Source organism: Pseudophryne corroboree, chromosome 2 (assembly GCF_028390025.1).
Source record: "Pseudophryne corroboree isolate aPseCor3 chromosome 2, aPseCor3.hap2, whole genome shotgun sequence".
NCBI lineage: Eukaryota > Metazoa > Chordata > Amphibia > Anura > Myobatrachidae > Pseudophryne > Pseudophryne corroboree.
The window spans coordinates 782801957-782818139 of record NC_086445.1 but is presented as its reverse complement, the minus strand read 5'-3'; the positions used below and the strand labels follow the sequence as shown (position 1 = coordinate 782818139).

Sequence of the window (16183 nt, the reverse complement as noted above, 5' to 3'; positions counted from 1 at the left end):
GATGTGTTGTTTGGGGACTAGTTTTTTTTTCAATGCCATCTTGCCTGACACTGCAGTGCTATTCCTAGATGGGCCAGGTGTTTGTGCCGCACACTGGTGTCATTTAGCTTAGTCATACAGCTAGTTGCTCGGTGCAACTTTTAGGCCTAAAAACAATATTGTGAGGTATGAGGTGTTCAGAATAGACTGGAAATGAGTGGAAATTAATGTTCTTGAGATTAATAATACCATAGGATCAAAATTACCCCAAAATTCTGTGATTTTAGCTATTTTTATGTATTTTTCAAAAATCATCCAGATCCAAAACCAATATTAAAACCCTAAAGGGTGGTTTTGGTAGTACCTATCCAGATCCAAAACATGATTGGGGATCCAGATCCAAAACCAAAACACAAAACACGAAAGTGCCCACCGCACATCTCTAATAACAATATACTGTATATCTATAATATAACTAGTATGGTGGCAAGCAGAAAAGCTAGCAGATCAGACTCAACTTATGAAACACAGGCAGAGGTGTTCACACATGCGAGCCGCTGTAGCATCTCACTGTGTGTGCATGCACAGTACAGCTTCTGCGCATGCGCACACTGCACCGGGCAAGAGCATGCGAATGCTGCCGCAGCAGCGTTCCATGCTGAATTAGGTCCATGGTCTGCAGAAAACTATGACATATAATTTCAATTTAGGTTTGAATGCAGAAGAGCATACAGTGTGGGTTATGCATATTGGCCCTCATTCCGAGTTGTTCGCTCTGTAATTTTCTTCGCATCGCAGCAATTTTCCGCTAATTGCGCATGCGCAATGTTCGCACTGCGACTGCGCCAAGTAAATTTGCTAAGAAGTTAGGTATTTTACTCACGGCATTACGAGGTTTTTTCTTCGTTCTGGTGATCGTTGTGTGATTGACAGGAAGTGGGTGTTTCTGGGCAGAAACTGGCCGTTTTATGGGTGTGTGTGAAAAAACGCTGCCGTTTCTGGGAAAAACGCGGGAGTGGCTGGAGAAATGGGGGAGTGTCTGGGCGAACGCTGGGTGTGTTTGTGACGTCAAACCAGGAACGAAACTGACTGAACTGATCGCAGTGGCAGAGTAAGTGTCGAGCTACTCAGAAACTGCTTAGAAATTTGTATTCGCAATTTTGAGAATCTTTCGTTCGCAATTTTGCTAAGCTAAGATACACTCCCAGTAGGCGGCGGCTTAGCGTGTGCAATGCTGCTAAAAGCAGCTTGAGAGCGAACAACTCGGAATGAGGGCCATTGTCTAGGACACTCACCTCAGAGGTGTCATATTGCGATTTGTGGTGATTAGCATCATTAAATCCAGTATACAGTAATAACAAAAAAAATCTATAATAATAAGGATAAAAAGACCTTGACCCAGATTTATCAAGCCTTGCAGAGTGATAATTTGCACGGTGATAAACTACCAACCAATCAGCTCTGTCATTTTTCAAACACATACTGTAACATGACAGTTAGGAGCTGGATGGTTGGTACTATATCACCATGCAATTGATCACTCTCCAAGGCTTAATAAATCTAGGCACTGTATTTGAAAACTGCATTTTATAAAGCAAGCTTTATACTTTTTGCATGTGCCTTTCTCTCTTCACTGGATAGAATAACTGTAGAGAAATGCAGGGGGGCATGCTAGTAAAGGTTTGCGTCTCTAAACAAACTTTTCCTGAGATCGCTGTGATCCTTTATCACAGACAGCATGCTACCAAATCCACGTCATCCTGTTCCTAGTTGTTACTTCATGAACTGAAGCTGTCAGCCGGTCACTGAGCCCTGATGGGCAAACCATCGTAAGGGCCCCAGATCAGGCTAATGGACAGTAGAACAAATTAAGCCCTGTCACAGTAGCTGTGTAAGTACACTTGGTGGGTGACATGGGATTATGCACCCTTAAAACAATAAGGCCTTTCACCATGTGTCAGTCATTATATAACATCAGTTTCACTAGCAAAAAAAGTTATGAAGGAAACATTTAAAAATGCCTTCAGGACGCCAAGTAATCATTTGTTTAGTGATCTCCACATCTGCAGATAATCAGGCTATAATTATGTTTGTTTAGATCATAAGGGAAATGGACACTATATTGTTGTATAATAGTGTGTACCACTACAGCTATAAGACTGCCACTGGTAATGTTTATAATTACAATTGTAGTTACAAGAGAGTACTCAAAGTTTTGCAGCTTTCCAGGACATAAGGGAGAATTAAGATGGTTACTTATGACTGAAGAGAAGAAATACCACCATCGGAGTCAGATTATTTACATTCAGCAGGAAGAGTTAGCTATTGTGTTAGTTAATGGACCTTGATATGGCACAGGGCAAATCCTCCCTGGTGAAAACTGTAAATGACTCATTCATATGAATAAGGCCAGTATTTTCTTAAGTATAATACAATAACATTGTTTTACAAATGTATTATTTAATGCTGTAGAAAACTGGAATATATTGTGCTCAGCACAATTAGTAAATTACAATTTAGGTGCAGTATGGGAGTAACCACACATTACTTATAAGCATAAATGAAACCTCTGAACTCATAGGGCATTTCTGGTGCTATTATTGGAGTTCCTCTCCCCTCCCAACTTGTGTCAGGTGATATCACTGGTGTCCAATAAAGCTGCTTGAGAAGTGCTCAGAGCTGTGTACTGGTATGACTCAACCTATAAAAAGTATAGAAATAATAGAGTTAAAATTAGAGATGAGCGGGTTCGGTTCACCGAGAACCAAAACCCCCCGAACTCCACGTGTCAAACACGGGTCCGAGCCAGGCTTGGTTGTTCCCGCCTGACTTGGAAAATCCAAATGAGGCAAAACGTCATCATCCCGCTGTTGCATTCTCGCGAGATTCAGATTCCATATAAAGAGCCGCGCGTCACCGCCATTTTCACTCGTGCATTGTAGAGGGTACAGAGAGGATGTGGCTACGTTTTCTCAGTGTCAAATCTCAGTATCAGTGCTCAGTATCAGTGCTTATTGCTGCTCAGTAATACTAGTACAGTGTCTCTCTTGTGCTGCATCTTGCTGTTGTAGGGTGCTGTGGTAGTAGTGTCCTGTGGCTGTGCATCGGTCATCATCATTCCAGTCACAGTGGTATCTGGGGGGGGGGGTGTGTGACAATTTTAGAGTGATTTTGTGCTGCTTAATAATACTAGTACAGTGTCTTGTGCTGCATCTTGCTGCTGTAGGGTACTGCGGTAGTAGTGTCCTGTGACTGTGCATCGGTCATCATCATTCCAGTCACAGTGGTATCTGGGGGGTGACAATTCCAGAGTGCATTTGTGCTGCTCACTAATACTAGTACAATGTCTCTCTTGTGCTGCATCGTGCTGCTCAGTGTCAGTTCTCAGTAGTATCATCAGTGCTCAGTATCACTGCTCATTGTCTTGTGGTGCTCAGTAATACTACATTACTAATACTAGTACAGTGCCTTGTGCTAATTGTGCTGCTCAGTGTCAGTTCTCAGTAGTATCATCAGTGCTCAGTATCAGTGCTCAGTATCATCATTGCTCAGTATCACTGCTCATTGTCTTGTGGTGCTCAGTAATACTACATTACTAATACTAGTACAGTGTCTTGTGCTAATTGTGCTGCTCAGTGTCAGTTCTCAGTAGTATCAGTGCTCAGTATCAGTGCTCATTGTCGTGTGGTGCTCAGTAATACTACATTACTAGTACAGTGTCTTGTCCTAATTGTGCTGCTCAGTGTCAGTGCTCAGTAGTATCATCAGTGCTCAGTATCACTGCGCATTGTCTTGTGGTGCTCAGTAATACTACATTACTAATAATAGTAAAGTGTCTTGTGCTAATCGTGCTGCTGTAGGGTGCTGTGGTAGTGTACTGTCACTGTGCATAGGTCATCATCAGAGGCGGATTGGTCATAGGGTCTACAGGGAAGATTCCCGATGGGCCGACGCACCCGTGGGGCCTGTTTTGTTTGAGGACATGTGGTCCTATTTATAGACATAATGAATAAGATGCCAAACAAAAGCATATATGAAAATTACTTTTCCACTTAGCCTGCGATTGCAGATGATCTAGTGTATGCTCTGTCTGCCTGCTTGGCTGACATATAAGATTGAGTGAATAGTGATTGGGATACGGTTGGTGTAATAAGCAAGAAAATATATCTTTCTAAAGAATTCTATTGTTTCCTAAATTCTAACGGTGTATCATATAATGTGCTCATAATAACATTTAATTTTATTTCCTTTTATCTTCCCCTTGATGCTGCACATCCCCAATATCTGGAAAGTCTCGGGGGGAGGGTGCTGCTGCCATGGCATATGGCTAGACCTTGCACTTCTGGTGCTGCCCAAGTGGGGCCACAGGTACAAATTTTTTTAGGGCCACTTTTTGGTCCCAATCCGCCCCTGGTCATCATCATTCCAGTCACAGTGGTATCTGACTATCTGGTATCTATCTAGTGGTATCTAATTCCAGACATTACTGCCGTCTAATTCCAGATATATTACTGGCATATAATTGCACACATTAAAAAATGGAGAACAAAAATTTGGAGGGTAAAATAGGGAAAGATCAAGATCCACTTCCACCTAGTGCTGAAGCTGCTGCCACTAGTCATGGCAGAGATGATGAAATGCCATCAAAGTCGTCTGCCAAGACTGATGCCCAATGTCAAAGTAGAGAGCATGTAACATCCAAAAAGCAAAAGTTCAGTAAAATGACCCAAAAATCTAAATAAAAATTGTCTGAGGGGAAGCGTAAACTTGCCAATATGCCATTTACGACACGGAGTGGAAAGGAACGGCTAAGGCCCTCTCCTATGTTCCTCATGACTAGTGGTTCAGCTTCACATGAGGATGGAAGCACTCATCCTCCAGCTAGAAAAATGAAAAGAGTTAAGCTGGCAAAAGCACAGCAAAGAACTGTGCGTACTAAATCACAAATCCCCAAGGAGAGTTCAATTGTGTCGGTTGCTATGCCTGACCTTCCCAACACTGGAAGGGAAGAGGTGGCTCCTTCCATTATTTGCACACCCCCTGCAAGTGCTGGACGGAGCACCCACAGTCCAGTTCCTGATATTCAAAATGAAGACGTCACTGTTGAAGTACACCAGGATGAGGATATGGGTGTCTCTGGCGCTGAGGAGGAAGTTGACGAGGAGGATTCTGATGGGGATGCGGTTTGTTTAAATCAGGCACCCAGGGAGACAATTGTTGTCCATTGGATGAATAAAGCCATTGACATGCCTGGTCAAAATACAAAAAAAAAATCACCTCTACGGTGTGGAATTATTTCAACAGAAATGCAGACAACAGGTATAAAGCTGTGTGTTGCCTTTGTCAAGCTGTAATAAGTAGGGGTGAGCACATTAACCAACAAGGAACATCCTCCCTTATACGTCACCTGGAGTGCATTCATCAGAAGTCATTGACAAGTTCAAAAACTTTCGGTGGCAGCGGATGCAGTCCACTGACAACTAAATCCCTTCTTCCTCTTGTACCCTAGCTCCTGCAAACCACACCACCAACTCCCTCAATGTCAATTTCCTCCTTAGACAGGAACGCCAATAGTCCTGCAGGCCATGTCACTGGCAAGTCTGACGAGTCCTCTCCTAACTGGGATTCCTCCGATGGATCCTTGAGTGGAACGCCTACTGCTGTTGTTGGTGCTGACGCTGCTGTTGTTGCTACTGGGAGTTGATCGTCATCCCAGAGGGGAAGTCGGAAGACCACTTGTACTACTTCCATTAAGCAATTGACTGTCCAACAGTCTTTTGCGAGGTAGATGAAATATCACAGCAGTCATCCTGTTGCAAAGCGGATAACTCAGGCCTTGACAACTATGTTGGTGTTAGATGTGCATCCGGTATCCACCGTTAGTTCACAGGGACTTAGAGAATTGCTTGAGGTTGTGTGTCCCCAGTACCAAATCCCATCTAGGATCCACTTCTCTAGGCAGGCGATACCGAGAATGTACACAGACGTCAGAAAAAGTGTCCTCAGTGTCCTAAAAAATGCAGTTGTACCCACTGTCCACTGAACCACGGACATGTGGACAAGTGGAGCAGGGCAGACTAAGGACTATATGACTGTGACAACCCACTGGGTAGATGTATTGCCTCCCGCAGCAACAACAGCGGCGGCACCAGTAGCAGCATCTTGCAAATGCCAACTCGTTCCTAGGCAGGCTATGCTTTGTATCACCGCTTTCCATAAGAGGCACACAGCTGACAACCTCTTACGGAAACTGAGAAACATCATCGCAGAATGGCTTACCCCAATTGGTCTCTCCTGGGGATTTGTGATATCAGACAACGCCACCAATATTGTGCGTGCATTACATGTGGGCAAATTCAAGCACGTTCCATGTTTTGCACATACAATTAATTTGGTGGTGCAGAATTTTTTGAAGAACGACGGGCGTGCAGGAGATGCTGTCGGTGGCCCGAAGAATTTGCGGGCCACTTTTGGCATTCAGTTACCGCATGCCGAAGACTGGAGCGCCAGCAAACACTCCTGAACAATCCCTGCCATCATCTGAAGCAAGAGGTAGTAACGAGGTGGAATTCAACCCTCTATATGCTTCAGAGGATGGAGGAGCAGCAAAAGGCCATTCAAGCCTATACATCTGCCTACGATATAGGCAAAGGAGGGGGAATGCACCTGACTCATGCGCAGTAGAGAATGATTTCAACGTTGAGCAAGGTTCTGCAACCCTTTGAACTTACCACAGGTGAAGTCAGTTCAGACACTGTCAGCCTAAGTCAGGTCATTCCCCTCATCAGGCTTTTGCAGAAGCAGCTTGAAAATTGAAGGAGGAGCTAAGACTGAGCGATTCCGCTAGGCATGTGGGACTTGTGGATGGAGCCCTTCATTCGCTTAACCAGGATTCACAGGTGGTCAATCTGTTGAAATCAGAGCACTACATTTTGGCCACCGTGCTCGATCCTAGGTTTAAAGCCTACGTTGCATCTCTCTTTCCAGCAGACACAAGTCTGCTGATGTTCAAAGACCTGCTGGTGAGACACTTGTCAAGTCAAGCAGAACGTGACCCGCCAACAGCTCCTCCTTCATTTTCTACCACCACTGGAGCTGCCAGGGAAAGGATCAGATTTCCAAAACCACCCGCTGGTGGTGATGCAGGGCAGTCAGGAGCGAAAACTGACATCTGGTCCGGACTGAAGGACCTGCCAACGATTACTGACATGTCGTCTACTGTCACTGCATATGATTCTGTCACCATTGAAAGAATGGTGGAGGATTATATGAGTGACAGCATCCAAGTTGGCATGTCAGACAGTCTGTACGTATACTGGCAGGAAAAAGAGGCAATTTGGAGGCTTTTGCACAAACTGGCTTTATTTTACCTAAGTTGCCCCCCTCTACCCCCTCCAGTGTGTACTCCAAAAGAGTGTTTAGTGCATCCGGTAACCTTGTCAGCGATCAGCGTACGAGGTTACTTCCACAAAATGTGGAGAAGATGATGTTCATCAAAATGAATTATAAGCAATTCCTCCGTGGAGACATTTACCAGCCATTGCCTCCAGAAAGTACACAGGGACCTGTGATTGTGGATTCCAGTGGGGATGAATTAATACTCTGTGAGGAGGGGTATGTACACAGTGAAAGGGGTGAGGAATTGGAGGATTATGATGAGGTCGACATCTTGCCTCTGTAGAGCCATTTTGTGCAACAAGAGATTGATTGCTTCTTTTTTGGTGGGGGCTCAAACCAACCAGTCATTTCAGCCACAGTCGTGTGGCAAACCCTATCGCTGAAATGATGGGTTTGTTAAAGTGTGCATGTCCTGTTTATACAACATAACGGTGGGTGGGAGGGCCCAAGGACAATTCCATCTTGCACCTCTTTTTTAAATTTATCTTTGCATCATGTGATGTTTGGTGCCAATTTTTTTAAGTGCCATCCTGTCTGACTCTGCAGTGCCACTCCTAGATTGGCCAGGTGTTTGTGTCGGCCACTTGGGTCGCTTAGCTTAGTCATCCAGCGACCTCGGTGCAAATTGTAGGACTAAAAATAATATTATGAGGTTTGAGGTGTTCAGAATAGACTGGAAATGAGTGGAAATTATGGTTATTGAGGTTAATAATACTATAGGATCAAAATTACCCCCAAATTCTATGATTTAAGCTGTTTTTGAGGGGGTTTTGAAAAAAAACACCTGAATCCAAAACACACCCGAATCCGACAAAAATTTTTAAGGGAGGTTTTGCCAAAACGCGTCTGAATCCAAAACACGACCGCGGAACCGAATCCAAAACCAAAACACAAAACCCGAAAAATTTCCGGTGCACATCTCTAGTTTTTTACCACTGTGCTGTATATAGTGTCATGCTGTTGTTGTCCCTAAAGATGTTCACTTCAGCTTAGACAATTTTATGTATTTTAATTACAGACAGTCTTATATTTCTACTAAGAATTGGAATTCAGCTTTGAAATGGAAATTAGTCATTATACAAAATCCAATAATCTTTCAATCAGTAGATAAGAAATGCATCTGTATATCTAAGCAAAGTACATAATCTTAAACCTTACCCTTTATGAAAACTTAAAACCAAAACAAAGCAGAAAAAAATCCCATAGCACTGTACCAAAACGTCTGAGTCTTTCTGCAGACAAAAATATATATATATATATATATATATATATATCCATGTATTGAAACCTGAACCTTTGATAAAATATAAACACTAAAAATTAGCAACACATTTTAACTAGATCCTTGAACCACTATATCCTATGTCTCCAGATGCCTCTCAAAACCCGTCCCTTTTGAAGTAGAAAAAATGGTTTGATTCAGTAACACAGGGACAGCACACTGTTTGCATACTCACAGCAACTACCTCCATGGTGGATGAGGCAGCTTCAAATAGAGATTTAAGAGGAAGATGAAAAACACAATAAAATCTAACCAGAATTGTACTTTTTAACATTTGTATTTGAAGTTATACTACAGAAGGTCAGTCTCAATTTGGGCCTTTTTTTGTTCTTAGAGTATTATTAACTTCAGTAACATTACTTTCCACTCATTTGCAGTTCATTTTGACCACCTCACTGCTCACAATATTGGCCCTCATTCCGAGTTGATCGGTCGCAAGGCGAATTTAGCAGAGTTACACACGCTTAGTCTACGCCTACTGGGAGTGAATCTTAGCTTCTTAAAATTGCGACCGATGTATTCGCAATAATGCGATTACTAACTACTTAGCAGTTTCAGAGTAGCTCCAGACTTACTCTGCCTGTGCGATCATTTCAGTGCTTGTCGTTCCTGGTTGACGTCACAAACACACCCAGCGTTCGCCCAGGCACTCCCACCGTTTCTCCGGCCACTCCTGCGTTTTTTCCGGAAACGGTAGCGTTTTCAGCCACACGCCCATAAAACGGCCTGTTTCCGCCCAGTAACACCCATTTCCTGTCAATCACATTACGATCGCCGGAGCGAAGAAAAAGCCGTGAGTAAAAATACTTTCTTCATAGTAAAGTTACTTGGCGCAGTCGCAGTGCGAACATTGCGCATGCGTACTAAGCGGATTTTCACTGCGATGCGATGAAAAATACCGAGCGAACAACTCGGAATGAGGGCCATTGTTTACACCCACTTTAGGCCAAGGCAGCAATGAGCTGCCTATTTAGTAAGCGACTGAACAGTGTCAGAAACACACAACAATTTATAGCAAATCTAAAAAAACATTGCCACACAGCAGTGGCAGAAATGAAAAGTGGTACAAGATAGAATTGTCCTTGAGCAAAGTCACACTGGGGTACAGCATACTGGTATACTTTTTTAGAGATGAGTGAAACACCCCCCCCCCTCCCCAGGACTTCACTGTCCATGGCCGTATTAGTGCAGTGGGATTTAGACAGCTGATGGATGTACTGTGTCCCCGGTACCAAATCCCATCTAGATTCCACTTCACTAGGCAAGCGATTCCCGGACTGTACAAGACATTAAGAAAAGTGTCCTCAGTGTCCTGAAAAAAATGTGGTTGTACCCACTGTCCACTTAACCACGGACATGTGGACAAGTGGAGGAGGGCAGACACAGGACTACATGACTGTGACAGCCCAGTTGGTAGATGTATTGCCTCCAACAGCAGCGGCACCAGTAGCAGCATCTCAGAAATGCCAACTCGTTCCTAGGCAGGCTATGCTGTGTATCACCAGTTTCCGTAAGAGGCACACTGCTGACAACCTCTTAGGAAAACTGAGGGACATCATCGCACAATGGCTTACCCCAATTGGACTCTCCTGGGGATTTGTGATATCGGACAACACCACTAATATTGTGCGTGCATTACATCTGGGCAAATTCCAGCACATCCCATGTTTTGCACATACAATTAATTTGGTGGCGTGGATTTTTTTGAAAAATGACAGGGGCGTGCAGGAGATGCTGTCGGTGGCCCGAAAAATTGCGGTCCACTTTTGACATTTAGCAACTGCATGCCGAAGACTGGAGCACCAGCAAACACTCCTGAACCTGCCCTGCCATCACCTGAAGCAAGAAGTGGTAACGAGGTGGAATTCAAGACTATACGCTTCAGAGGATAGAGGAGCAGCAAAAGGCCATTCAAGCCTATACATCCACCTACGATATAGGAAAAGGAGGGGTAATGCACCTGACTCAAGAGCAGTGGAGAATTATTTCCGTGTTGTGCAGGGTTCTCCAACCCTCCGAACTTGCCACACGTGAAGTCAATTCAGACACTGCCAGCTTGAGTCAGGTCATTCCCCTTATCAGGCTTTTGCAGAAGCAGCTGGAGAAATTGAAGGAGGAGCTAAAGTGAAGTGATCCCACTAAGTATGTGGGACTTGTGGATGGAGCCCTTCATTCGCTTTGCCCAATCCCATGTTTAAAGCCTACGTTGTATCTTTCCGGCAGACACAAATCTGCAGAGGTTCAAAGACATGCTGGTGATAAAATTGTCAACTCAATCGGAATGTAACCCGTCAACAGCTCCTTCTTCATTTTCTCCCTGGTGCTACGAGGAAAAGGATTACCTTTCTGAGCTCACCCGCTGGCGGTGATACAGGGGAAGTGTTGACATCTGGTCCAGACTGAAGAAGCTGCCAATAATTACAGACATGTCTACTGTCACTGCATATGATGCTGTCACCATTGAAAGAATGGTGGAGGATTATATGGGTGACAGCATCCAAGTAGGCATGTCAGACAGTCCATATGTATACTGGCAGGAAAAAGAGGCAATTTGGAGGCCCTTGCACAAACTGGCTTTATTTTACCTAAGTAAAATTTTACCCCGAAAGGGGTAACAAAACCCCGAAAGGGTGGTTTTGGCAAAACCAATCCAGATCCAAAACATGAGCGGGGATCCAGATCCAAAACACAAAACCCAAAAAGTGTCCACCGCACATCTCTACTTTTTTTTTACTTTTTACCTTTTTTTTACTTTTATTGCACCTGAAAATACACACTATAGTCCTTGACTGAGAACACAGTGGGTGGGGTATGGGCTGCGGATCCAGTTCAGCACCACTGTGTGACAGTATTAGACTGGGGACTGAACAGATTGTGGATGGATACAGTCACTTAATGGACACAGCACAGCCACTTTATATGGATGCAGTACAGCTACTTGTATTAACAAAAAAGTGTAGCAGAATCACTGCACAGTATAGTCTTCTAGACACAACACTCTAGCTATTATATTCTAAAAGGTGATAGGAAAATGATAAGTAGAATCTACAGTAATTGGTTGCTATAGGCAACATTTCCACTTCTAAAAACCCGCACTTTAGTAATTATACCAGTTAATTTCTACACCGTAATCAATTTAATAAACTGTGCACAGTAATCAATCTAATAAACTGTGCACTGTGCAATATAATAAACTGTGCACATAGGCAGGGCCGGTGCAATGTTACTCGGCACCCTAGGCAAAACTTCTGTCCACTGCCCTTCCCCCTACCCACCCATCAGGTGAAAGGCATACTGCTGCTCTCCCCAATCCCTAGTCTGTTGCATAGCTTCTCTCTTCTCCTCATCTCCCCAGTGTGTGTGGTTTCCTGCTGCTCTCAGCTGCCTAAAGCTGCCTAGTGGAAGCTCCGGCCCTACACATAGGGCCTTATTCAGTATGGATTGCATAGTCAGTATGTAATTGCATGCTGACGATTTCATGGCTAGTGCACACACACAGGAGCAGTACTGCATGTGCGCATGCAGTTGGATGTGATCTCATCTCACTAATGCCAACGCCTCTGTCTGATTGAAAGGCAGAGGCATTTGCGGGGCGGTCTGGGGGGCGACGCAGCACTGCGGGGGTGGTGCAGCGAAAATTATGGCAGTCCTGTGTCATATTTGGGGTGGCCTTGTGACATCACACGCGGCCGCTGTGAGGGAAAACATGGCCACCCTACACCTGTCTTCACAGCCATGCTTTGCAGGTAGAATGGGCATCCCTAGTTCAGCGGTGCAATCGCATTTGAATTGCGATCGCATTGCTGATGGGTATTTGCATGTTTGGCCGGCCTTGTCCTGTGTTGGGTGGCCTCCAGCATGCAATCACAGGCAGTTGCAGTTCTGCTACTTCAGCAAAACTGCAACTGATTCTGAAGGTCCTTAATCCATTCAGCAAATCTATTTTCCATTCAGACTATTTAACTTCTATTTTGTATTTTAGTTGCAGCCAAGCAACTTTTTTATTTGTATAGGCATTCTTTATTTATTTTTCTAATGAGCCATAAAAACTATGTGCTTAGTTGAAGTTCTCTCAAATCTGATGCCAGATGAACATATTTGGAGGCAGATCCTGTCATCATTGTGGGTGGTTTGACTTTTTTATATTTATCCATTTAATGATTAAAGTGTATATTAGTCACCTTATTTCCTTTACTTAAGTGGCAAGCCCAATCAGTCCTTCTACTACATTAACATCATTCAAACAGTTCTTTCTGTCTGTGCAAGATCAGAACACTTCACTGCAAAGTGTAATTACTTATGAAGTTGTCTCAAAGAAGGTAACATTATAGGGGTTGTTTAAATTTCCATCTCGACCAACATCAGACAGTTAGATATTGCTGCTGTAACTTTAACAGGGGATCAATGTGTGTGTAACAAATATTGTTACTGCTTGGGGAACTTTTTCTTATAAAATACAGAACAGAAGTCAGTAACACAAAACCCATCTAAAAAGTGTGCAAGAAATATTTTTCTAATTGTATTAAATACAAATCAATTTTATAGAATAGCAAAATTAATGACACATTTAAATTCACATTGAAATATTTGGAACTGATTGGATTTATATAGATGAGGGGATTTCCAAGTTGGAGCATATCCCTAAATGTCTCTAGTCTCTAAGCTCTTAAGCACTTAATATTGTGGTTCATTGCTTGGCTACCACTGATATCACCACAGGGAAATCTCTACCCCCACATACCACAGCTTTGTAAACAGCTGGCTGTGAAGTTTAGCGCTGCATGAAACATTTACTAGTGAGGCATTGCATCACACTTTTGGAGTCAGACACCTAATTGTAATAATAAACATGTAAAACCAGAATTTGGTTCACCGTTCTCTGAAACTAACCACAAACTACATTTATGTTTGGTCCTGTAAATCAATATGCCTACAAAACTTCTACAGTTTGAAAAATATATAAATGTAAACAAAATTAAGAGTTTACTGAACCAATTCCAGTAGCATACATTTTATAAGGTTAAGAACTTTTTGGGAGAACTACTTAAGCCCGGTATTGAAATTTTCATATAGGTACCATATATTTTTAAATATTTTATTCAGTATTAACCTCATTTTACAGTAAATATTTTTAAAAATTTATCTTTTATCTTCACTACAAAATTTAAAACTGTGACTTTACATACACCTTAAAGTGTACCTCCTGGTTACTAAGGTGCCTATTGCCTATTTAGCTACAATATATTTAGTGATGGGGCTAGTTTGGTATTGCCACTTATTACAGCAACAGAAATGCACCTGTCAACCATGCTTTACCAACAGAATTTGTCTGGGTGTGGTAAGGCGTAACTTATTGTTTAACTAGTAGGAGTAGAAAAGGTCACACAGACACCTATTATCTTAGTATATGCTCTTTTATATCAGGCAAAAGTCCTTTCTTGTTTCTTATACTCTTTTAATATATAACTATCTAATTCGGGAGGCACTCCAGGAATAGAATTAAACATATCATAGACCAAAAGTTATTGTTTAACTAGGCCAGACTGGGGGTAGGGAGAGAAATAAAAATATTTAAAAATAAAATAAAATGAAAGACAAAAAGATGTTCAAAACAGCCATTGAAACAAATCTTTAATCTAAGAATAAAGCATTTTTTCATGCATTCTTTTCTGATATTGCCATCCTAATATGGGGATAACATAAGACAGATTGTAGTGGATCTTGTACTGCAGCAATCCTTGTTAAAAAGGCTTACAGAAGATTTTACTAGAAGTAAACCTTTGATGATTATTATTAGTATTATTATTATTATTATCATCATCATCATCATTTATTTATATCGCGCCACATGGGATCCGCAGCGCCCAATTACAGAGCAAACAAATATGCAAAACATGAAGACTGTGACTTACAGTTCAATAAAATATACAGTAGGACAAGTACAGGGTATATAACCATAGCTGTGTCAGTAAACAGCACTGATAGAAGTATCTGGGCAGCAGAAAACCGAGGGATTTGGTGCCATCAAAGGGAGTATTGAAAAGAAGATAGGTGAAGTAAGAGACGTAAAAGCACATAAGGGAAGAGGACCCTGCTCATGAGAGCTTACATTCTAAAGGGGAGGGGCACATTGACAGGGGTGACACATAATAAGGTGAAGCTCTATGTCCATTGAAATAATGTATTTTCACTACACTGCCGGGCAAAACACGGGCTCTAGCCGGCACATGCACAGACAGTGATACTGATAGTCCAAGCTTGAGCTTTCAGTCCCACTTGTACCCCTTTTTACACAGAGCCTTGATATGGGGAAAAGCCAGGTAAACACAGGTCGTGTGTTGTAGTGATGGGGTCGAAACAGGTTATGTGTGTCAGGTCTGTCTAGGGTTATGCTGCAGTGTGATAGGGGGACCTGGATTACTTGACCGAAGTTGTGTTTAAATGGTATTCAATGAGCTCCTTCTAACATGACTAGGGAAAACGCAAGGGTTGTGTACCCAGGTCACATAACCCAGGTTGACCTCTTCACACAAACACATGACCTGTATTTTTCACAGGTCCTTGCCTTGGTGTGAAAGGGGTATCAACAAACCATGGGGGTCATTCTGAGTTGTTTGCTAGCAGTTTTAAGCAGCCGTGCAAATGCTATGCCGCCGCCCACTGGGAGTATATTTTAGCTTAGCAGAACTGCGAACAAAAGGATCGCAGAGCGGCTACAAAATATTTTTGTGCAGTTTCAGAGTAGCTTCAGACCTACTCAGTGCTTGCGATCACTGCAGACTATTCAGTTCCTGTTTTGACATCACGAACACACCCTGCGTTCGCCCAGCCACGCCTGCGTTTTTCCTGGCACGCCTGCGTTTTTCCGAACACTCCCTGAAAACGGTCAGTTGACACCCAGAAATGCCCACTTCATGTCAGTCACTCTGCGGCCACCAGTGCGACTGAAATGCTTCGCTAGACCTTGTGTGACACTACATCGGTCATCGTAATAGTACGACGTGCGTGCGCATTGCGCCACATACGCATGTGCAGAAGTGCCGATTTTTTGCCTGATCGCTGCGCAGGTACCGAAAGCACCTAGCGATCAACTCGGAATGACCCCCTATGTTCATTATCCCAGATAGGAACAAAAGTTAGGTCTCAAAGGAGTATTAGTGGGTCAGAAAAAAAAGTTAAAAACATTTAAGAAACAAAATAAAACTAGCCATTGAAAAGATGTTTTGCTTTAAAGATTTTGCATTTTTTTCCTTTATTCGAGTCTGCTGTTGCCATTACTTCTGTGATTCTTGGTAGGCTTGCTGTATCTTTTGCCAATGGTGACCCTTTGATATATTAAGCGAGGCCCTATCTTAGTCGAAAATATGTTTTTGCATTAGATACGGTATTTTACCCTTCAATGAAATAAGCTCCAAAAGTTCAACTCAACTGATTCAGTTTAAATTTTTTATTTTTAGAAATCTGTACAGAAGTTTTTGTTTTGATAATTTATTAATTTTCCATCTGTTAGGTGAAAATTAATCT

At 42.7% G+C, this 16183-nt stretch overlaps 1 protein-coding gene across 1 annotated transcript in view; it reads right to left on the bottom strand.

Annotated features, from left to right (window-relative positions):
- Positions 1–2608: 2608 nt before the first annotated feature.
- The window catches only part of LOC135017006 (matrix-remodeling-associated protein 5-like), a 73373-nt gene continuing 59798 nt past the window's right edge, over positions 2609–16183 (bottom strand). The window contains exon 4 of the mRNA XM_063952909.1: positions 2609–2680. Within this exon, the coding sequence (XP_063808979.1) occupies positions 2609–2680 (72 nt within the window). The remainder of the gene's footprint in view (positions 2681–16183) is intronic.